This window comes from Alosa pseudoharengus, unplaced genomic scaffold (genome assembly GCF_046254945.1).
Source record: "Alosa pseudoharengus isolate Yale_2024_CS ecotype anadromous, Long Island Sound unplaced genomic scaffold, YU_APseudo_1.1 YU_APseudo_1.1_scf_5, whole genome shotgun sequence".
Classification (NCBI taxonomy): Eukaryota; Metazoa; Chordata; class Actinopteri; order Clupeiformes; family Clupeidae; genus Alosa; species Alosa pseudoharengus.
In genome coordinates this window covers 37,682,721-37,707,088 of record NW_027468837.1, presented here as the reverse complement: position 1 = coordinate 37,707,088, position 24,368 = coordinate 37,682,721, and the positions used below count along the sequence as shown (strand labels likewise).

The 24,368-nt window shown below is 41.6% G+C and overlaps 2 protein-coding genes across 2 annotated transcripts in view; one reads left to right on the top strand and one right to left on the bottom strand.

Annotated features, from left to right (window-relative positions):
• Window positions 1-1,544: 1,544 nt before the first annotated feature.
• Window positions 1,545-3,498, top strand: il10 (interleukin 10). Its single transcript, XM_076267511.1, has 5 exons — window positions 1,545-1,826; window positions 1,968-2,027; window positions 2,261-2,419; window positions 2,883-2,945; window positions 3,063-3,498. The coding sequence occupies exons 1-5, from the start codon at window positions 1,551-1,553 to the stop codon at window positions 3,171-3,173; spliced, it is 669 nt and encodes a 222-aa protein (XP_076123626.1). The 5' UTR covers window positions 1,545-1,550; the 3' UTR covers window positions 3,174-3,498.
• Window positions 3,499-22,894: 19,396 nt separating this feature from the next.
• Window positions 22,895-24,368, bottom strand: part of mapkapk2a (MAPK activated protein kinase 2a) — a 77,570-nt gene continuing 76,096 nt past the window's right edge. The window contains exons 9-10 of the mRNA XM_076267705.1: window positions 24,015-24,095; window positions 22,895-23,367 (exon numbers count right to left, since the gene is read on the bottom strand). Of these exons, the coding sequence (XP_076123820.1) occupies window positions 23,206-23,367; window positions 24,015-24,095 (243 nt within the window). The 3' untranslated portion in view covers window positions 22,895-23,205. The remainder of the gene's footprint in view (window positions 23,368-24,014; window positions 24,096-24,368) is intronic.

Below are 24,368 nucleotides of genomic sequence, written 5' to 3'. Positions count from 1 at the left end.
TAAAATATGAATTACTGCATGGAATTTCCATTAGGTCCAGAAAAGGAAAAGTCTATTTGAAACACTGCAGAATAAGCATTCAAACCATCTGCATATCATAGAATTTCCATGTTGGTATTGCATAAATTAATGGTTCAACTGCTATCGTGTTGCAATATTGGCCACATAAACTACAACAAACTGTTCAGAAATAAGATAAACTTGAACAAAGCTATTAAAAGCATAACAAACATAGCCTAGCAGAAAAGCTGATGAAATCCTCTAAATTACATTAAAACTAATTATATAACTATTTCTTGGAAACTGCTGTGCAGTGTTCACATAACCACAGTTTCACCCACATGGTTCTGTGTCAAAGTAACCATTAGCCTGTACTGATCACACTAATAGTGATGTCAGTCATTCAACTTTCCAAATACAACAACTGGAACACGCACAAGAGCTGACTCAGGGATGATCATGAGGCCCAAATGATGCAAAATGTTGTCCATTTTTGAGGTTGGCAGACACATGTGTTGTGTGTTGAATACAAACAAACAAGTTTTACAATAAATACCCAAAGAGGGGAAAGAGGCAGAAGTTCCCACATGAGTTGAGTGTCACCTGGGGCCTGTGCGTCTAAACCACATGTTTCATTATCGATATTGCACAGCGCAGCGCTGAGGCGCCGGCCGACTGGTGAGTGCATCTCTGACTGAACTGAGGATGCTTTGCTGGTGATGAAACAGACTGGTATACATACCTGCTTTCTGAATGCATGCACACGCACACACACACACACACACACACACAGACATACACGTGCACACACACCACATAGGCTCCCTCATTCACCAAAGAGACCCTAAGAATGTCTGTCTGTGAGGCCAGAGTGCTGTTTTGACAATCTAGGCAGAGCATACAGTATATCCACTGAATAAAAACAGACCTAGGCCTACCTAAAGTCCTTTGGCAACCAATACTTTGTCAGCCTCATAGCATGAAGATAATTATCACGTCTACTTGGCAAAGGAATTATAGGATTTGTACAGGGCTTTTTTGGTAAAAATAAATAAATACATAAAATAATGCCACAATGTCCTCAACTACAATGACAATTGTGTGTGAGGATGTGACATGTACTGCTATAACTCCCCATCAGTATTAAAAAAAGTGAAATGCCACTCAAATATGAAAATACAGAATGGTGAATTTCTGTCAATAGTTCTGATTTGTCCTTGGAGCATTTGTAACATGAGTGGTGTTGCTGAACTGTAGGCCTAAAACTATAAACTGCAAAATTACTTGAGAAATGACTGATATTGATTTAAAATATGGCTGAAATCACTTGAGAAATTGGCTGAATATTGATTTAAAATATGGCTGAAATCACTTGGGAAATTGGCTGATATTGATTAAAAGTATATGGATGTATGTCGTTGTGTTTATTTGGCTATATTTATCTATTCAAGAAAATTCCACTTTCATCATCATGAACCCCAAGAATGCCAGGAACACCCCACCCCGTTTCTTTCGACTAGCCAGGCTATAAAAACAAGTCCCACTGCCCCATGAAAAGTCAGTGTCCTGAGACTTTCAATCAACAGATCATAATTAGCTTATCAAGCAGAATTAAGAGATCTTCAACAACGCACCTGAAGACAAGACAAACTTCTACAATGTTGAGCACAAACCTAGCCCTTGGCTCTCTTCTGCTGCTCGTGCTCTGTGGTTCTACGGTTAGTAAGAGGGCGGACTGCACGGACAGATGCTGTCTTTTTGTGGAGAACGTTCCGGTTAAATTAAAGAGCCTTCGAGCATCATTTCAAGGGATCAAATCATATTATGTAAGTACTTCCGAGAGGCGCAACAGTGCGAAATATTGCCGGTCATTTGTATTTGTTGCGAAGACATTTCTGAAAAGCAAAACGCGAATGTTTCGGTGGCAATATGCAAAAAACCAACCATCGTTTTCATGTTCTTTTCAGGAAGACAATGATGATCTGAATTCTGTGCTACTGGATGACGAAGTAGAACATAACTTCAAGGTGAGTTGTAGCCTCGATAAACCAGTCCTGTCTCAAGTTTCCCGTCTCGATTTTCGCCTGTCATTGAAGATAGGCTACGCTGTGTTCTCGACGTTGAACAGAGGAGGCTCCCATCGCCTCCGTAATGCTTCATTTCCAGTTCTGAAATTGAAGACGTGTGTGGGCTCGGGTGAACTTTCGTGCACCTGCTGATTGTAGCCTACACACTCATCATTTTCTCACTCTCTCTGCAGAGCGTTTACGGATGCCACGCTGTCAACGATGTCCTGCGATTCTACCAGGACACCGTTCTGCCAGCAGCGATGAATGACACGAAACACGAGCAGTTCAAATCATCCATCGACAATATTGGACAGACATTCAGAGGTCTAATACGAGAAATTCTCACTTGCGTAAGTAGTTTGTTTTAAGTTCTTAGATCATTTTATCATAGGCTACACATACCATGGATACCATTAGGCTAAATGTTGTAATTGTTCCTATTTGTACTATAACCATTGAAAATGGGTTATATATACAGTAGGCTACTAATTAGCCTATGTAGGCTATTGCAGTCAAAAGTGTTCTGTTTGTGTCATCAGTCAGCCACTCCTAATCAAACCATAGCCTAGAAAAAACGAAGTAGCCTAAACTTCTTGCCATTCTTTGTGTCCATACGTGTTGGAGAATATTCCAACATTGAGTCATTGAAGGGTAGCCTAGTTAGTCTATGAGCTGAGCTACATGTTAGACGTCAAATTCTTATGTGTAATCCACTGTGCTGCTGATGCTGATGCTCCACTGTGCAACTGATGCTCAACTCCAACGACCTGTCAGAAAGTAGCCTAGATCAATTTTTTTTAAAATCTTCAACAGAAAAACTACTTCTCATGCAAGAAGCGATTTGACATCAAAGACATTGTGACATCTTACAATGGGGTAGGTAACACCACAAATAAAAAAAACATCCAAACATTGAATTGATCACAGTAGATTGAATTGATTGAAGTATCAATTATGGCATCAGGAGTTAATTAATGAAACCGTTCTCTCCAGATGGAAAAGAGAGGCATGTACAAAGCTATGGGAGAGCTTGATGTGCTGTTCAACTACATTGAAGATTATCTGGTGTCAAAGAGAAGGAAACAATTGATGTTGATGACCTGAAGTAACTTTGAATGGCGGGAGTGTCTTGAAGGATCTACCAACTGAGGCTAGGCTACTGTTAAGGAGTTGCCTACATCTACACTTTCCTATTCCCTGAGGACTCGTCTCAGACCCTCACCCTCATGGATCTACTCTTCTTTCCAAACCCCCCACACTATGAGATTTCTTTCTCTGGACTTTTATTGAATGTGTTTGTTTATTTATTTAAGGGTGTTCTGTATTGTAAGCCAACTAGTATTGAACTTATCATGGCCGGGTTGTATCAATCCATTACTTGAAAGTCTTTTTGTCACACTGTGACATGCTATTATCTATTGTGAGTAAAAGTTGTAATTTATTGAAATTTAATTTAAGAAAAATAAGTTAAGTTAAATAAATGTTGTTTTATAATAAATTATTTTTGTACTACATTTGTTTTTTGTTTGGGTTGTTTCTGTTTGAACTGAGCTAACTTTAAACCTGCTAGAAGACAGCCATAGTAAAAACAGAGAAAATCAAATATATGTGATATGATCCATGATCTTCAGGTGTATCTCCATCAAATACTATCTCCAACAGCTGTAGGGGGGGGGGGGGGTTCAAGCTGGTGTGATGCAATCTCACAAAAGATTGGCAAATGCTGACTATGCAGGCCTCAAACTGACCTAAATAGAGCACTTACCAGCACATCAATCCTCTCCAATTTACAGTAAAGACAACCACACCCAGGCAATATTGTACTTAGCAAAAGAAACCACAGCTGCAGTTTTTTTTTTCTGGTTACTGTCACAATACAACATGCTTTGTGGACAAGTTGGGCTTTCTCACTCCGCCACTGGCCCTGCAGATGAGATGGCATATTTCAAGCTGCAGAACGTGTTGCATTGACTGGCAGGAAGGGTTAACCAGCAGCTCCTTATCTTGTACTCGACTAGCTAACTAAAGCTGAAAGCCAACACACTTACCATGCCAACACAATTACCACGCATAACAAACACTTGCCATGCCTAACACACACTTACCATGCATAACAACAAACACCATGCCTAACACACACTTACCATGCATAACACACACTTACCATGCCTAACACACACTTACACTACCATGCCTAACACACACTTGCCATGCATAACACACACTACCATGCATAACACACACTACCATGCATAACACACAATACCATGCATAACACACACTTCTATGCATAACACACACTACCATGCATAACACACACTTCCATGCATAACACACACTACCATGCCTAACACACACTTCCATGCACAACACACACTGCCATGCATAACACACACTACCATGCATAACACACACTGCCATGCACTTCCCTCCTCCTTCTACCACTTTCTCCTCCAATCACACTTGACCAGTACTTCTAATGTAGACACTCTTTTCCTCTAGTAATAGTATTGACTGATGCACTCTTTTCCTCTAGTAATAGTATTGACTGATGCAGTAGCAATTCCAACCTAAGGTCTCCTCTGCACTGTAGCTTCAATGTTATTCTCTTCTGTAAGTCGCTTTGGATAAAAAATGTCTGCAAAATGAATACAATTGACACGTTGTCAAGGAAATGCTAATTCAGGCTGTTTATAAGGCATCATAAGGTGCCTAGGCCTACTGACTGATAATATGTGTGTGCACAAAATGTGTCACTAGAGCCATTACCACCACAGCGTAGAATACTAACTCATTCATGTGCTATATGCTCCTGAGATTACTTAGTATGCTGTCAACTGTGTGTGGTGCAGAATAAATCATTCATGCTGTTTGTTTTCCCACTATACGAACTGGTGAAGCAAACGTCAGCACAATGAAATTTATCAAAGACAAAACGGTGGGGCTAAAAGTTCTAGATAGCCGCGTGCGTTGAGGAGAAATCAGAGCCCCGGTGAAGTGTCATCCTCGACGCCCCCCACATCAAACGCCACAGCAGAATTAGGATGCACATGTGGTTGATGGTGGGTTGAACTTGTTTCCGCGCACACAACAGTACATAACAAGCGAGCAAAAGAAAGAAAAAACAATGAAACATTTTTTTTTTCATTCACTAAAGATACCCACACACCCAGCCCGCCCTCACCACCACATCTTCCTCCTGTCCGAGGGATTCCACCACTGAGGTGGCCCACACCCTCGCTAAGGTGCTCGCACAGGCTTCACTCTGCAAGATAACAAAACGTCTGGGGTTGACGGAGCAGTTCCAGTCTTCCTATGAACCGTCCACCGCTTCCTGTCAGTTCTCTGCTTTTAACGCATCAGAAATTAATGATGCAGCATCGTTCGACTGTATGGCCCTGCAGTACCAAAGATGTCATCTTTGGGGGGGGCAACAAAAATGGGCGAAAAAGGTATCAGCACAATCTTTTAGTGCAGGTCCCTTGGCAGACACACAGGGCCCATAACCTAGGCCCTAGACTATAGGCTATATAAACATGTGGTAGTTGTTAAACCAGGTGAATAAAATATAACAGTATGGGTTTCCCAGTGCAATTTGTAGTGGTGTTGTAGACCGATACAACTCAAATCCAATACAACTAGATGTACCGCGTAGCGGTACAAAATATGACCGCCGCTCAGTCCTGCACATCCATTCCGCGAAAATAAATCATATTAATGAATTTGTCTCCATCTTCTACTCCATCCCCCACTCTTGAAACTTTTGTGTATGCTTGTTTGGAATGTGTGTTTGCACACATTCCGCACACAAAGTAGCCTACTGGCGCTGCAAAGGTGAATAGATTTGTTTCTGGGCCAAAAAATCTGTAACATTGTTATAAAACCTTTAAAATCTCTAAACAATCACAAGTAGGGCAGTTCATCATAGTCCATCCATTGCAACTGGACTGATGAAAGGTACACCTGTAGGCTACATTGTATTTGGGAAAAGCAGAAGGTAGCAGCATAATGTATTTATTTATTTATTATTAAACTAAAACAATCCCTGTCAGTTTTCAACAGCTATCAAGAAGAGAGGTCATGTCATGGATTTTTGTGAATGTTTCTTCTTCTACATATGCATAGGTTTAGTCATCTAGTTCAAATTATATTCAGCTTTATTGTCAATGGACAAATTAAATACCAGTAGTCTAAAACAAAATCCCGTTTTACCCAGTGGTGCAAATAACTGACATGTCCAAAAGGGCCTTCATGAAATGCGTTGCGAGACTGTTCATACACATTTTAACGGGCAAAGTTGAAGAGCTACTCTCCGTTATTGTTTGTGCAAATAATATGCTGATTCATGTTCCCTTGTATTTTGCAACCATGAGGTCCATGGTTAAGCTCAATCTTTTGACGCAATCTTTTGATTTTCACCCAGCCTAGTCCATGGTAGGCGCCCGATAGAAATATTGTTTAATTTTGCGATTGAGATATCCACGCACTGGCGCCCCCCCTGCGACGTGTTCGCCCCCCGGTTTTAGAGCTATTCTAAATGCAAAAATGCATAGACATTGCATGACAAAACCGTGACTGTTAACAAACTATAAGCTATATAAGGTAGGCCCTATGCTAGGCCTATTACACAACACAAATTGTCACCAGGCTATGCTGGCGACCCAAATAAAATATCCGTTGGAACCAATGGCTTACACCTTACAGTATCAAGCTGCCACCTCTTGGCGAAAAGTTAATAGTTTTGCATATCAGTAGTAATACATTTCACGTAGCTGTGAATCACGGAAAGGGCGAATGAAGTGGACACTTCTAAATGGAACCCAACCCACTGTACAGTAACTCAAGGTCTGTGGCTAAAGCAGCCATAATGAAAGCGTTATCATTGTTTGGATACTTCACACACACGTGTTTTTTAATCGCATAGACTACAACTACCAAGCTGGAATCAAAGCACATCGACTCCCCTCTCACACCCTAAACACGCACTTCGAACAAACAAAAAGCGCCTCAGTCTCACGGAATAGCCATAGGCAAAACTGTATCTGACCGGTGTAACGTTGGTATTAAATCATCCATCGCAAAGAATGATTTTTGTAGCACGTGCAACAAATATGTGTAGGTACAGCCCTGCCCTGAATACATCTCAACGTGCGCTCTAAAACATCTGGTTTAAATGGAGATGTAGATCATCACGGGATCATAGACAGGTTATCTTTCAGGTAGCCTAGGCCTATATATTTTCCATTAAAAAACCATCACGTAGCGAACGTGTTGTGGCTAACTCACTTAGCTCCTGTTAGTAGCCTAGGTTATGGTCATAAGCAAATGAGATGACAGTCGAAAGATACAATTAGTGCTGTTATCGATTTGCTTGGTAGCCTATAAACGCATTTATGGTTTTCTACAAATACATCAATAATCAAATTGGCCTCCATCACTCAACCATGCTAACGGTAACATTATTTTACCTACGTTCTGCTATTGATAGGATTAACGTAGCCTACCTGCAGTAAAAAACAAGCATGTCCGATAAACATTCTCAGATTTATTTCGGCTTCAAGAGGAAATGGGAATTACATTTCATGCAGAAATCATCCTACCCTTAGACGTTCTCTGCGGTAAACTACTGTAGCCTACAGTCTTGTCCTTATAGGAAGCATAGTGTCTTTCTAACCCACTTTAGATTAACTTCCAACAAAATTACGTCTCACTGCAACGATGCGCCATCTAGTGGACAAACGACTACTTATCGCCAATACTGGAAATGCAGCCATGATGATGATGATGAATATTTATTTTGGCTTTCTTTTAATCCTACTGAATTTGTAATTATGTATCAGCCGTTCTAATACAGATAGTATGTGGGTGCCTGTGTGTGTGTGTGCATGTGTATATGTGTGCACCACCATCTACAGGCCAATGAGTGTAGAGTCACTAAATGTACACATAACTTAATTTTTTAGACCCCCCCATGGATGAAATTCTACGAAACTTGGCATACCCCCAGAGAATGTCAGGTTAATCATACACATAAAATTTGGTGCAGTTCTGAACGTCTTTACTGAAGAGAGGGGCGATTAAAGCAGAATGATATTGCATTTTCATTTTTTACCGGGGGGGTGCAAATCACAAATGAGTGATTATGGGCTAAGTTGATGTGGGCCCTTGAGACCAACATACCATAAAAATTTCTTCATCCTCGGTGCCACGGTTCAGGTAGTTATTTAGGAAAAACTGCATTTTTTGGGTTTCGGGGGGCCCAGCGCGGAGGGGGAGTGGCCCCCGGGGACCAAACGAAATTTTTCCGTAAAAGTCTAGTGGGGCTACATACCCACCAAATTTCATGTGCCCCGGTGTTTCGGTGCCCCAGGTATCGTTGACCAAAATTTCAGGAAGTAGATGACGGGAAAAAAAAAAAAAAAAAAAAAAAAAAAAAAAAAAAAAAAAAACTTTGACAATCCCTATATGACCGCTTCGCTAGCTTTGCTAGCGGCGGTCATAATAATAGTTATTTACAGAATCATAGATGTTCTGTAGGCTATCTATCTATCTATCTAATTTTAGTTTGTCACAATTGTTTTGATATTGATAATAAGTCAAGAATGTTAATTTGATTTGGGAGCCCCCCACCACACCAGTGGAGATCATACACATTACACACTCAGTAAAAAGGTGGCTTCATATCATATGTTTGTATTTCATACATTTCATTTATGAGCTGCGTAATTATCAGCTAAATACATAGTAATCAGTATTTCATATTGATTTTTGATCATATTGACTTACATTTTACACGATTGTCATTGACTTACATTTATCTTTAATGTCAGTACACTGTATGCTATAGTGTGTAGGTCAAATTGAGTGCCTGTAACTTTAAGAACGTGAGAGTAATAAGGCTTCAGTCATGGTTTTAGGCTAGTGGGAAATAGGAATAATGCATGAATATGTGAATGCATTTCATTGTTTTATGTAATTAGTAAGGGATAATGTATTGTCCGCCGGTAATTATCAGAAAATAAGTCGCGACAGGGAGAACAGAACCCCGACGCGCAGTGGAGGGGTTTTGCTTCGACCTGAAGGGACTTATTTTCTGATAATTACTAGCGGACAATACATTATCCCACTTATTACACGGCTACTTGCCAAAACGAGAAAAGAAACCTAACACAACGAATCTTTAAAAATGATTTTGCTACCGTTTCGTGTCTTCCGCTGACAAAATAACGGGTTGGCACAATTCCCGGGATGGACCTGCTGCGTCTTCATCCATTGTTTCGTCCATGGCTTCGTCTCTTATCTAAATCTGACCATGGAGTTGACTTTGGCGGAAAATCAGTAGGCGCCTGCACAATCCAATCACGTTTGAGAGGGAAACAACAAATTGAGGGTTTCCGAGATTTTTCTTTTTTCCTTTTTTTTTTAGAAGAAGTGACGGGTACTCACGGTTATGGATAGAAATGTAGTGGAGTAAAGAGTACAATATTTGCCTCTCAAATGTACTTGAGTAAAGTCATGAGTACTCCCCAAAAATGATACTCGAGTAAAGTACAGATCCCTCAAAACTGTACTCAAGTACTGTACTCAAGTAAATATACTCCGTTACTGTCCGGCTCTGATTAGGACTTTGCGAGCAATCCAACAGCGAAGAATGGGTGTGCATTTTGCATTTTTTCGCCCGTTGCAGATAATTTCTCAGGGGGGGCAGGGCCTCCCCCTAGACACCCCTGTGCAGTACTGACCTTTGCACTTTTTTTTTCACTAAAGATACCCACACACCCAGCCCGCCCCCATCACCCACATCTTCCTCCTGTCCGAGGGATTGCACCACTGAGGTGGCCACACTCTCGTCTCGGTTTCCTCTGAACCGTCCCCCGCTTCCTGTCTTTTGATGCAACATCGTTTGACTGCATGACCACGCAGCACTGACCTCTGCATTGCACTGCTCAAGGCCTGCAGACAAGCTAAGAACCCACAAGAAACCACTGCTGTCAGCGTCATCTGGTCTTTTTTTAAATATTTTGAACATAATGCATAACTGTCACCAAAGCAATTTGAAACTGAGAATTGGCAGCTCATACTCAATTTCCAAGAACCGTAAACAGCAGTCAAATTTAACTTCGGATGGTGCATTAAACACCAACCGAATCCTTTCAGAAGGTTTTTAAATGCAGTTGTTCACTCAATTTCAAAAGAACTTCACGTCCAAGTTGTGTAATAGTGACGCTATCATTGTACTCATTAGTTGTGTACAAAATCGTCAGTTTAAAGCCCACCCCATACTGGATAAGCAGTTGTGGGTTCCTGGGATTTTGGTGAACTGAACAGGAGGATGCCCTGATTACTCAGCACTTTGTGCCTTTGTGGAGCGGAACTGAGAAAACATTCAGGCAAAATGCATCATTTGCTCTGAACACAAACTCATGCAGTGTGTAGTAGTCAATTTGGACTCGCACTCTGACACGTGCCTATGGAGAGCCTGTACGGTTTGTAAACTCCAGTCCATGGGCTACGCTGGCATGGGATATTTGAAGAAATGGGGCCATGTGTTTGACTTTCTTTTTACTAGGCTGGTGAGGTCTCTCACTAGAACTTCCCTATTTTTTGAAATACCCTTTCTTACAAGGATGCACACGCATGCACACGCACACTGCGGTAAATGCCTACCGAAAACACAGGTTAAGTTCTATTTTGATTTATTTAACTGATGCAGAGGAAAATATTTTATATATATATATATATATATATATATATACAGTATATAGATATAGAATAACATAAAATAACACACAACATCCCACAATAGCAAACACAATATTCCAATCCTTAGATACACTATCAAAACCTCTGCTTCTTCTACCAAATGGTTTTATCTCAGGTGCATCGCCTTGGATAATATCAGATGCGATGTTGATGAAAACATGTGGCCTAACTCTGAAGATCGCAGAGATTAGATACAGTAATTTTGTGCTTTTTTTAGTCCCCCCCCCCCCCCTTTTATCTGGGCTTTTTGCTGTTGTTTTTTGTTCAGAATGCTCTTGTGTGTTTCATATTTTGTTCACTGTAAGCAATACTGTAAAACTTTTTCTGTTCTATCATACTGTAAGCAGTATTTCTATTGTACCTCCTGTAGTAAACAGTAAAGGGAAAAAACTTATTTGCTTTTTACTGGAATGCTTTTGAATGTGAACATTACATGTGGACATACAGTTCCCAACCAAGACATTTAAATTAAAAACTGAGGATAGAGCATGTTTTGCATGCAAATACCTTTAAAACTGAAACATGAACGTCTATGCAGTTTTTGTAATGTCAACAATAGCCAGTATTTTGAAACCTGGGGCCTATTGCACAAAAACAGAATTAAGACATCCGGGATAAGTTACTGAGCTGCACTCAATGAATCCAAAACAAGAGCGTACAGGCTTAATTGATTTCACAACGAGCAAGCCAGGATGAGCAGACACGGATTCATCAAGCCAGGTGAAACCTATCCTGGATAAGTGTGCGCTCACGGCTCCCTCAAATAGACCCCGACACCGATCACAGATTCACTGATTCACCATGGCAACTAGAGCGGCTTCATTGCTTATTCTACGGTGTGAAGTAGGTAGCGATAGCTTTTTTCACAACAGCAACAAATAGCAACACCTCTGTTTAGGAGAATATTGCAACTAGTGCCGCGACCACCACGCACGAAATGGTTAGGCACTCCCGTGACGTCACATTGTCACATGACAGGTCGGGAATAGACCTCTCCAGAATAAGTCCCGCCTCCGTAACTTCCGTATCCATCCAACTTCCTGCCGTCGATTGTCTATGGGAAATAACATGGCGTTTCGAAATATCATACCGGTAAAACATCTGTAGGTAGCGAAGTAGAAAAAGCTGGTGGGCAGATTGGCCTACACACTTCTGCCATCTAGTTTCCACTGGATTTTTTGATTGTCAGTGCCGTTTAAGTAGTATACTATAGACTATACTACTTAAACGGCACAGACACCTACAGAGTTTGACAGGTACGATCTTTCAAAACGCCATGTTATTTCCCATAGACATTTGACGACCGAAGGTTGGATGGATACGGAAGTTAGGAGGCGGGACTTATTCTGGAGAGGTCTATGGCGATATGTAAAAGTTAATTAATGATCACAAACGTTTAAATAATGACAGTGGGTCTAGTTATATGTGATAACAATGTGTAGTGGGCAGTGGAATAACTATTGGTTTCCGTTTGTGGTGACTGCTGACTGAGATAAGGGATGAGATTAAATAGATCCTGGAATTTAGCCTGGTCTGGAGCAGGCTAGCTCCACAGAATAAATCGCCATGGTGATTTATACCATAACATATCCTGCTGCCCCCTATCCAGCTTTTGTGCAACTGGATCACGGATAAATTGAGCCAGGATAACCAAGATATCCTGGCTTAATCCCTTATCCTAGTTTTGTGCAATAGGCCCCAGTGGGGTGTACTACGAATCTCGATTAGTGGGTTAGCGAGGTATGTTGCGCTCAAAGCCAGGGTATGCTGTGACATGAAAGTGGATCTGTTTTAGTGTCGCTATATCACCATGGTAACTTATGCTGTCAACCAAACCTGGTCGGGAGGAGGTTATGTGCTAAGTTATAGCTCAAATCGTGTAATCTACCGCCCGCTGACCAATCAATTGTCTTAAAAACGAAGTTATCTCACGTGTAGGATTCTGTCATATATCTTACAGGTGGAGCTCCGCCTCTACTAACATTTTGGATCTTGAATGCGCTTTAATAGGGCGGTGCGTGCAAATATCCCACTATGGACGTGTATACCATACAACAACTGATGACAATTGATTTATTTGATGTTATTGGTTAGACAAAAAAAATGACCGCAGTGTAGATTAAGCTATCGCTCATGAATGCGGAAGTAATTGTTTTTAAATAGAGGCGGTCTTGTGCGTCTCCACGTTTCACGATTGACCAACATCATCCCAACACCGAGAACGCGCACAGATCTGAGCTGAAAGCCTAGTTTGACAAATATATCACATAACTACTATCGTAGTATCACTTAACGTACCCCTGAGTCAAGGCTTTGTCAAGCCTCGCTATGTTTACATAGCCTAGATATGTCTAACGTGCTTCGTAGTATACCCCACAGGTGTACTTTGATTGACTGCATGTACCTTGTGAAGTGAAAACAAGTGTTATTCTTTGACAGAATAATTTCATTTTGAGTCAGATTTCCAGTGTTTTGGTAAAGTTAGTGTGCGCAGAAATATGTGTTCTGTTTTGAAATGAAGAGTTAGTATATATTTAACAAAATGTGTTTTTGAGAAGAAAATTATCCATTTGGCCAATTGTGTTTTGTAGGTGCGAGTCTGTGTTAAGAGTTTAGAAAAAGTATCTGAAGTATGGGTAAGCACTTGTTAGCAATTGAAAAAAACTGTAATACAAAAAGACTTGAGAAAGGCCATAGGCCGAAATGTTGTTTTTTGTATTAAACTTTTGGCATATGAGCTGCTAGAATGTGCGGCTTCCTTCTGTTCATTACATTACGTATCCCGTGACCAGGGGCCCGTTGCACAAAAGCAGAATTAAGACATCCGGGATAAGTTACTGAGCTGCGCTCAATGAATCCAAAACGAGCGTTCGTACAGGCTTAATTGGTTGCACAAAGACCAAGCCAGGATGAGCAAACACGGATTCATCAAGCCAGGTGAAACCTATCCTGGATATGTGCGCGCTCACAGCTCCCTCAAATAGACCCCGCCACCGATCACAGATTCACCATGGCAACTAGAGCGGCATCATTGCTTCTTCTACGGTGTAAAGTAGGTAGCGATAGCCTTTTCACAACAGCAACACCTCTGTTTAGGAGAATGTTGCAACTAGTGTCGCGACCACCATGGGCGAAATGGTTACGGTGCTCCTGTGATGTCACATTGTCGCATGACAGGTCGGTAATGGCGATATGTAAAAGTTAATTAATGATCACAAATGTTTAAATAATGACAGTGGGTCTATTTATATGTGATAACAATGTGTAGTGGGCAGTGGAATAACTATTGGTTTCCGTTTGTGGTGACTGCTGACTGAGATAAGGGATGAGATTAAATAGATCCTGGAACATAGCCTGGTCTGGAGCAGGCTAACTCCACAGAATAAATCGCCATGGTGACTTATACCATAACATATCCTGCTGCCCCCTATCCCGCTTTTGTGCAACCGGATCACAGATAAATTGAGCCAGGATAACCAAGATATCCCGGCTTAATCCCTTATCCTAGTTTTGTGCAATGGGCCCCAGCACCTCAAGAAAACCTCAACTATCGGTGTGCGTTCGTTTTCCCTATTCAAAGTAAGTGTGTAACACCAACAACCAGCATGTAAACTGGACTTCATTTTTGAGTCAGTGTGAAAATGTGATTAATACTGCGTGAGGTCATTAGACGTTTCAATTGTGTGATAATTTTGGACAAAAAACACAGGTTCTGTGTGCAAAGGCCTTAAAAGTTGTGTTTTTATGCGTCCCTGATACCAAAGCCAACTTGGCCTTTGGGTTACCTGTGATGGACTGGTGTCGCCTACACGGGCAGTCTACAACTCTCAGCCACCACACAATACTGGCCTAAGCCAGGGCCGTAGTCACCATAGACTTTGGGGGGGACGTGTCCCCCCCAATATTCAGACGTGACCAAAATGTCCCCCCCAATATTCGGACATAGAAAAATAAAGAAAGAAAAAAACGCTATAGGCTATTACAGGAAACCAACAAGTCCCGCCATCTGAAATGCAATCAAACGTAAATAACGCACAAATTAGTGACCTGTTGATGGTTTCAGAGAGAGTAGCCTACACTGTGAGTGGTTTGTCCTGGAGGTTTTGCGTTTATCGTTTGAGGCGTGCGCTATCAAAAGCTTCCTGCACCCTGCTGCAGTGCGGGCTGTCAACAATATCGCAAAAGATACCGGTACAATTCTCACAAAACTTGTTGGAAAGGTGCAGCACTGTCTAAAGAAACCCCATTCATTTTTGAAGCTGATCAGACTCAAAGGGAACTTGCGGCATTTGACACCATTGATCATAGCATCCTAATTCACCGCCTTGCGAAGTGGGTGGGTCTCTCTGATAATGCTCTAAACTGGTTTCAAACCTACATTACTGGCAGAGATTTTTATATCAGTCTAGGAGATCATGTATCTGAAAAACATGACTTGCCTTTTGGTGTGGCCCAGGGGAGCTGCCTTGGTCCCCTGCTATTTTCCCTATATATGCTTCCATTGGGAAATGTCATAAGTCAGCATAATGTAAACTTCCATAGCTACGCAGATGATACCCAATTGTATATTTCTGTGGAGCCAACTAACCCAGATGGCCTTTGCTCCCTCACTGCATGCCTAACCTCCATTAATCAGTGGATGAGCAAAAATTTTCTGAAACTAAATGATGACAAAACAGAGGTACTTTCGGTGGGACCAAAACTAAAGCGAGATATTGTTCTTAGTAATCTGGGGAACTTGGCACACCAGGTCAAACCAAAAGTAACAAGCCTCGGTGTCATCTTAGATGCAGAGTTAAGTTTTAAGCCCCATATCAGTAAAGTTACTCAAACAGCCTATTTCCACTTGAGAAACATTGCCAAAGTGCGGCCCTTTTTAACTCAACAAGATGCAGAAAAACTAATTCACGCCTTTATCACTAGCAGGTTAGACTACTGCAATGCACTTTTCACTGGTCTTCCCAAAAAACATCTAAAGAAATTGGCACTCATACAGAACTCTGCGGCTAGACTTTTAACTAAGACTAAGAAGAGAGAACACATCACCCCTGTGTTGGCTGAACTGCACTGGCTCCCTATTTCCTATAGAATTGATTTTAAGGTTATGTTAATTACTTACAAAGCTCTGAATGGCACAGCACCTTCATATATCTCTGAGCTTTTAATATCTTATCAACCACAAAGGAAACTTAGATCATCCAATTCTAATCTTTTAATCGTACCCAAAGTGCTCCACAAACAAAGTGGAGAAGCTGCTTTTATCCATTATGCCCCCAAACTATGGAACACCCTGCCTCTGTACATCAAGCAGGCGAGTTCAGTAAATATTTTTAAAAAAGATCTGAAAACATACCTGTACAGGAAAGCTTTTAGTTAACTCGTCTTATCCTGTAGACTACTTTTTCAGATTATTCTACATCTGCTGCTATTGGAGGGCGCAGCCAGCCAGAAGCAGATGGGCTCCCCCTATTAAGTCAGGTTCTGCTCAAGGTTTCTTCCTGGAATATGGGAGTTTTTCCTTGCCACAGTTGCCATATGGCGTGCTTGTGGGGGGTAAGAGGGTTAAGGCTGCCAGTCTTATGACATGTCATTTTCTATATTTTTGATATGTTGCTGAGTGGATCGATCATAAACGGCCCCAGCAATGAAGAAATGTGATTGATAATGACTGACTGACTATTATTTTGTTACATGCTTCAAATGTAAAGCACTTTGAGCTGCATTCTGTGTATGAAAGGTGCTATACAAATAAAGCTTATATATATATATTGAAGCAATTCCATATTGTAGCCTATTTTCTCGCAATGATAGCGAAAGTGAAAAAGCGAAAGTGTCCTTTTATTTGAATTTGTGCGTGCCTGTGTCATTCATTTCTTTCACATGTCTTACAACATAAATAATGCATTCATATGCTAGTAGTAATGTCAGAAATGAACCGGTTTATAAGCCTCTTAGAAATGGTTGTTGCATCTTGCATGTTACATTTAGATTCGTACTCAATCGCGCATCCACGCAGGCAAAACGTAGCACTCAAATGTGGCGACGGCACAAAAGTTGAAAAAACTTTTACAATGGCGGTGATAGCCTACAGTTAATGTGAATCGCGGACAATAACCAAAGAAAGGAATTTCCACCTCCAGTCACCAAATAAAGGCTGTGTTTCTACATGTTAACACAAAACGTAATTTCTGTCAGAAACCAGCCTATAATGCATAGGGTAACTTGAGGTGAGTCAGACAGAAGAGGGACCTGTCTTAGTAGCCTATATTGAATCCCATCCCTTTCAAACTACCTTAAAATTGTGTGATTAGCTGCCAGAATAATAAAATTAAAATACAAAATATTATTGGGCTATAGGTCCAAACCTATGAGTAAGCATTCAGTGTAATATAGAGGTTATCAAAGATACTCTAGTTTGTATTTTCTTTTAAAATATACATTTTGGAGACAAATGGAGTCATACCACAGGTCTATATCCAGGGATGGATTATTGAATGGACCTACTGGGCCCAAGAGCTCAGGGGGCCCTGAAGCCTAAGACTGTGTGAAGTTGCTTCTCCGCCCTTCTCTTCTATTTCCACAAAACTCACAAGTCGTCATAATATAAAGGGTCATTTTTTTTAAGTCTTCCGGGGAAGTATGCCCCCGGGCACCCCTATCTTAACAGGGGAGGTTTTTTTTTGCATCTACTGTATGCCAAGAGGTTCATAATCCATCCGTGCCTATGTCCGTCAAAAGTTTGGTATATCCTAATTGACTGACTTAACTAATGACTTGTTTGTGATTTTAATAATATTTTTGCATGGCAGGAAATGTGAATTGAAATTCTGTTATTGAAATTCACACCGCACCACAGATTTGGTCACCCCCAATGTTGACATCATGGCTACGGCCTTGGCCTAAGCATCGGCCCTATGAACCTTTAAGGCTATAATAATACCAAAACTAAAGGTGACCTTTTAAGACTCTACCACTGACCAATGGGAAGAGTGCAGGATCCTACCTCTAGCTCTATGGGGACAGTGCAAGACCCTGCCTTTAGCCAATGGGAACAGTGTAAGACCCTGCCTCTAGCCAATGGAAATTGTGGAAAACCCTCCACAGGCCAATGGGGGCTTGAGGCTCAGTTTCCTAGAGTACATTTAATCTCGAAATGTTTTGCATCGTTTTGCTACAGTTTCTGGGTTGAACGACCAGTTTGGTCAAAACGGCTTTGAGGCTTGAATTTCCCCTGGGGATCAATAAAGTATCTATCTATCTATCTATCTAGGTATCGGTTATGATAGTGGTTCCTCCGTGTCTCTGAGAAATAGCCGGTGCTTCTCAGGATTGGACTGGACATGTATAAGAAAAGTAAAACACTGAAGCGCACAAATTCTTGTTTATTTAAAAAGGTGAATAAAGACAAGGTTTCGATGTACGATAACATCTTCATCTAGTGCATCTTTTTAATTAAACGTCCATGTGCGCCAGTGTTTCCTTTTCATCTGCTTTGAGGTGTTTTTAACAATTGTTTGATGGACGAGCCAGAGGTGTCGGACACTATGTGTATACAGAACGGCCTTCTCAGCTGAAACAGAGAAACAAAAGAGTGTTTAGTGCACCACTGTTCTGTTGAAACAGACGTTTCGCAAAGTCTTGTCGGGGCTGAGCGCATCCCTGCTTAAGGACATCTTTTAACAGAAAATTGACCAAAGGAGCTGGACTTGCAATTTTCATAAAGACAGCACTGTCAATACTTTCTGGACATGCAATTTGCATGAAGTCTACTTCAGAATGCAAGCATATTAGGGATTGAGAATGTCTTTAAGGTGGAAATTACAACAAAGAATTCCTGTGGAATTTGAAATGTTTTTGAGTCACAGACAGATAGATTTGAGTAAAAGTTACAAGGAAATGATGTTTAATGGTGAAACAAAACCACAGTGTGACGCCAGAGGAATGCCAATTCTGCATTACTGGAAGTTCCTGTTATCTGACGAGTATAGAAGTGAACCTACAGCATGTTTCAATTCACAAACTGGGGGGTAGGCCAGTGAAAGTTCCTGAATTAAATTAGTTTTGCTGACTGTTTATGGAATTATACAGGAGCCGTGTCTGGTAAAGACATCCATTAGTACACTAATGTCCGACCAGAGCTAATACTGTAGCTATTCAACATTATCGTTGACTTTTGAGTTACGACCGCCCAGCTCATCCCCCGCCCCACACTGTTGCTCATTTTGCAAGAGACGCTTCTCTGCATGTCCCATCCCAGCTGTACCTGAATGAATCAGACGACGGCTGAATGAAACCTACCTAGAGCCCTCATTTGTATACTTGCATCAAATAGGGGGTTGAAGGGGGCAGCCCCCCAAACGAACCGATGAAACGATGAATCAGCAGTTACCAAACTCAAATATGACTCAGTGTTTAATGCCTGCCTTCTCTAAGGCCTGACATGTCCTCTGATGTTTCCTATACTCTCACACTTACCTGTATGTGCACCTCATTCGGTGCCCATTTGATCCACTTACAGTATGATGTACACGATGCATGTTGTGTGCAACAGAATGGGCATCCCTGTAGAAAATAACAGATCCCCTACAGCAAATAAACATTAAAACAACTACATTAAGGTTTTTACAAAGCTTGAATGCTGCATTACTTCTTATGTTTTAAAGTTCAAAAAGATAATTAATTAACATTAATAACCACTTCCCTGGCAGCGGGACATAACACCTCCCTAGTCACTCCCCAACAGTGATTTCTCAATCTGTGAATAAAAGAAATCACAACAAAAAACACAAGAATCCAACAAGAAATGCAACCTCGCCATCTTGTTAGGATGCACCAAAGTTTGTTATTCCTAATGTGTCTTCATTGCAGATCACTTCAAGTTGAGATGTGTCTTGTTTTTTTACCTGCAGAATTTCCTTCACAGGGACAGCAGGACATTAAAAAAAAATATACTGATAAAATGTTGTGACTGTGAAATACTTGTATTTTGAAGTGTGCTTTCAATTATTGTCCTGTTGTAGAGACTATCACTCTGGTACATCACATCAGTTGTCTTGACTGACTGTGATAATTGCATTCTGTGCCTTGGTCTGTACCTGCAGGTTCAGACCTGTACCAGCTTTTAACATGCCTTCAGGGTAATGGACTCAGTCACCAACATCTTTACATGCTCTGCATTACACTGTTACAGCACAGTAAACCAGCTTACCAAACGGACCACCACACACACACACACACCTACCTTCCCTGTATTGCTTGCAGCCTAGTTTTATCTTTGTAGCCACATTTAATTTGCATCTATGTATTTCAGCCTAGGAGTGATTTCCTAGACATTGGTCAAGCCTATTCCTCGATTAACAGAACAATATGGAAAAATCTTTTGATAGTATTAGTTCCATATTTTAACACTTCTTGTCCATCTTAGTATGTAAAGTTGAGTTTGCTCTGAGACCCAAGAATTTAATTTCATGATGACAAACTTCAGCTTGGGTGCATCCTAACAAGATTTGTTCTCAGGCTCCACCGCTGGTTGAGAAGCGCAATAATACACAAACTAACTCCAATATAATATACAGTAGAGGGAATGCACTGACAACAGTCTGTAGAATAAAAGCCCTATTTGTTATCGAAAGAAAGCAAGAACGAAAGTAAGGAATCAAGAAAGAAAAAATGTTAAGTGCCACAATCATCTAGGCCTAGTCTATTTCTATTACTCATGTTAAAGGTTTTTGCCGTGGTAGTTTCAGTATTGGTATCCATACTTTGCCATGGTATCATAACCAAGTCATCATTTAAAGTATTGTGACGACCCTAGCGGTACTAGATATGCAAAGCGTCTCCCGAAAGCTCTCCGGAGGGCCTCTTTCCTGATGGGGGGGCGGGGGATGTCCATTCGCCATCCACGTGAGTTGAGTGAAACCGAAAGAGGCCCCTTTCGTGAGATGACATTGCGGTCCGATCGCCTCATCCCGCTGCCATTTCCAGCTCAAAAGGATGCAGATGAAGACCGACCACACAGAGCGTATTCACATTGAGGCGGATGTCCTCGGAAAGCTGCATGCATGTGTAAGGAGGATGTATTACCGCAGGGAAAGCACAGTTTTATCAGATAAGGAACAGGGCAGTCACCATTCATGAAATCAGTTTTTTTTTTCTCTTTTTGTGTTTTAATCCAAAGTTGAAGCAGACTGAGACATACATACATACAGACAAACATACGTACAGCAGTTGGACACAGGAAAAAAATAAAAAAATAAAAAATAAAAGAAAACCTTGACTCTCCATTTTACAGGACTGGAGACATGCGACACACATTCGGACACAGCCACTGCTTTAACTGCATGAAAAAAAAGAAATGCATTCTAATTTCGAACATCTCAGAGAGAGAGAAAAAAAAAATACAGGTAGTGTCCAGATAAAACTGGAGCGACCCAGACGCACTAGAAACACTGGATATAACTCTGTTGATATGAATAACAGATGTCAACACAGTCTGTGAACTTCAACAGTACTTCTCATCCCTTTTCAATTAATCTGTCAACATTTTGACACACAGCAAACAGACACATCTAAAATGACCGGTGAAAAAAAATTACATATGCATAGCACTGGCACCGGACACGCAGAGCGACACAATGAGAACTTGGGGTATAAAAGATAAACATCTCTATATGTAGTAAAATATAGTCACGACTTAAGAATGGCCGTTAGGAGGCTGGATGGGGTGGGGAATCTGAAACTACAGGGCACTACTCCAAAGCATTCCATTATTAACTAAGACTACGGTGGCCCAGAAGGCATCAAACTACGAAGCGGTTGTAACCTGGAAGCGTGCTGGATCCAGGCCAGACATCTACTGATTTAATGGGGTGGATGGTGACCCCCATCAGCCAGACATCTACTGATTTAATGAGGTGGGTGGTGACCATCAGCCAGACATCTCCTGATTTAATGAGGTGGGTGGTGACCCATCAGGACCCTCTGACAGAGCAAGCAGGAGGGAGCCAACGCCTCAAACCAACCAGAATCCGGCCCCGAGGAGCATTGCTACGGACCCCCACCACCACCCACAGCAGGCGTGAAGTCACTGAGGATGCAAAGGCCACTGACATCCACTGCCCTCTCTACCCCAAGCTGTGGGTGAGTAGCACACACCCCCCAAAAAAAAGAAAAGGACAAGAGGTGGAGGTGTGTGTGTGTGTGTGTGTGTGTGTAAGGGGTCGCATTAGGGCTTCAGAAAATCAGCGAGTGAATCTACATTCCATGAGTCGTAATCAATAAACATTTTGCTAGATCTGTAAGTTAGTGACAGTAGCAATCTCATATATTTGACCCATCCCACCCCACGAAGAACAAACAGGTGCATGGACAGAAAACTCACAATGTACTTTAGTATGGCAAATGAGGGGGGTCAGATCTAGGGGGGTCTAGGCTTAATGCATCATCACGAGCAAACAACTCCCCCGTCCCCACCCAATGCTAACAGGGCCTCCATGAAAAATCTTCAACCCAGAACCAGAAAAAGAGAACAGGCTACTCATATCACAAGTGTGCTCGGCAACAATTGATGGACCGATGGCTTTGCATGCGAGTAGAAAATGAAAGAAAGGGAAAGAAAGAGAGAGAGAAAGAAAGAAAGAAAGAAAGGAGAGTGAGATAGAGGGAGAGAGAGAGAGAGAGACAAAGAACAGAAAGAGACTCTAAACTGTTGTGCCCCCTCTTTGGCTGGCTGGCCGGCTTGCTAACAAAATGATTAAAAAAAACGAATAAACGTGTGGTAAACAGGACTCTAAAAACACGCGTACACAAATCAAATTAATTCTGTTGCATCGGTTTCTCCGTAATTCTGGATCCTTCGCCTTCCCCAGAAATCAGCAGAACGCAGGGAGAGAACCCTCAAGCATTCCCAGAATGCCACAGTGGATGATTCTTTAAAACAGCGGAGTAATAAAAAGAAATTATTTTAAAAAAGAAAAGGGGGGAAAAAAACATTTGTAGGGAAAACCTTCAAATCCTGGCAATTTCATAAAATTCATGCAGTCTATTTCCCAGGATATAGTTGAATTATTGCTTCCTTTTCTTTCTTTTTTTTTTTAAACGATTTCCATGTACGTACGTATGCATTGTGTGTGTGTGTGTGTGTGTGTGTGTGTGTGTGCATCATCTGAGCATAGATGTCTGCATGCATGTATGTATGTTTGTATGTATGTATATGTGTGTGTGTGTGTGTGTGTGTGTGTGTGTGTGTGTGTGTGTGTGTGTGTGTGTGTATATATATATATATGTATGTATGTGTGTGTATACATGCATGTCCTCTTTGTTAGAGCATGAGTGTGTTTCAGTTTGACTGACTGCAGGTGAGTGTGTCCCCTCTTCAGAGATCAGGGTTCTGTGTGTCCGGGTCTGTATTCTGTGCTGCGTTGTTAATCTTCTTCCTCCTCTTCATCAGCAGGGGGTTTGTGGAGTCCTTGATGGTCTTGATCTTGATCTGGTCGTAGTCCACACGCATAGTGGCCAAGGCACTAGTCATCTCCTCCTACACACAACACACACAGAGGGGAGGGTTTTACCCGTCATCAACAGAGGAACTATGTGTGTGTGAGTGTGAGTGTGTGTGTGAGTGAGTGTGTGAGTGAGTGTGTGAGTGAGTGTGTGAGTGAGTGTGTGTGTGAGTGTGTGTGTGAGTGAGTGTGTGAGTGAGTGTGTGAGTGTGAGTGTGTGAGTGTGTGTGTGAGTGAGTGTGTGAGTGTGTGTGTGAGTGTGTGTGTGAGTGTGAGTGTGTGAGTGTGTGTGTGAGTGAGTGTGTGTGTGTGTGAGTGTGTGAGTGAGTGTGTGAGTGTGTGTGTGTGTGTGTGTGAGTGTGTGTGTGTGTGAGTGTGTGAGTGAGTGTGTGAGTGTGTGTGTGTGAGTGTGTGTGTGAGTGAGTGTGTGAGTGTGTGTGTGAGTGTGTGAGTGAGTGTGTGAGTGAGTGTGTGTGTGTGTGTGTGTGTGTAGTGAGGTTACTCCAGAGACAGAGAAAGAGTGGAAAATAAGTGAAAGGATAGTGGCAGGAAACAGATCCACAGCTGATATAAGCCAAGTAGACTCAGGAGTAGATTGGATGTGAACTAAGCAGTTTATCTAGTTCATGTCCCAGCATAACGTCTTGTGGTGTGTGTGTGTGTGTGTGTGTGTGTGTCTCACCTTGACCTCCTCCCAGGCGTCCTGTTCTTCCTTGAGGACTCTGCTGGTGTGGAGGGGAGTCATAGGCACTTCTATTGTCTGCTGCAGGAACACAGGGAGAAGGAAACAGCACTTTACTACAGGTACAGACACAAACACAAACACAGACACTCTTGCTACTAAAAGTAATCACCACACCATACACACACAGACACAGATAAACACATTAAAAGTAATGAGAATGCCCCACACACACACACACATTTTACTAAAAGTAATCACAATGACGCACACATTCATTAGGCTATACAGGCTGTCACAACACTACAAACACACACTGCTAGTTTACTCCAGACTACCACCACACTACAGTCA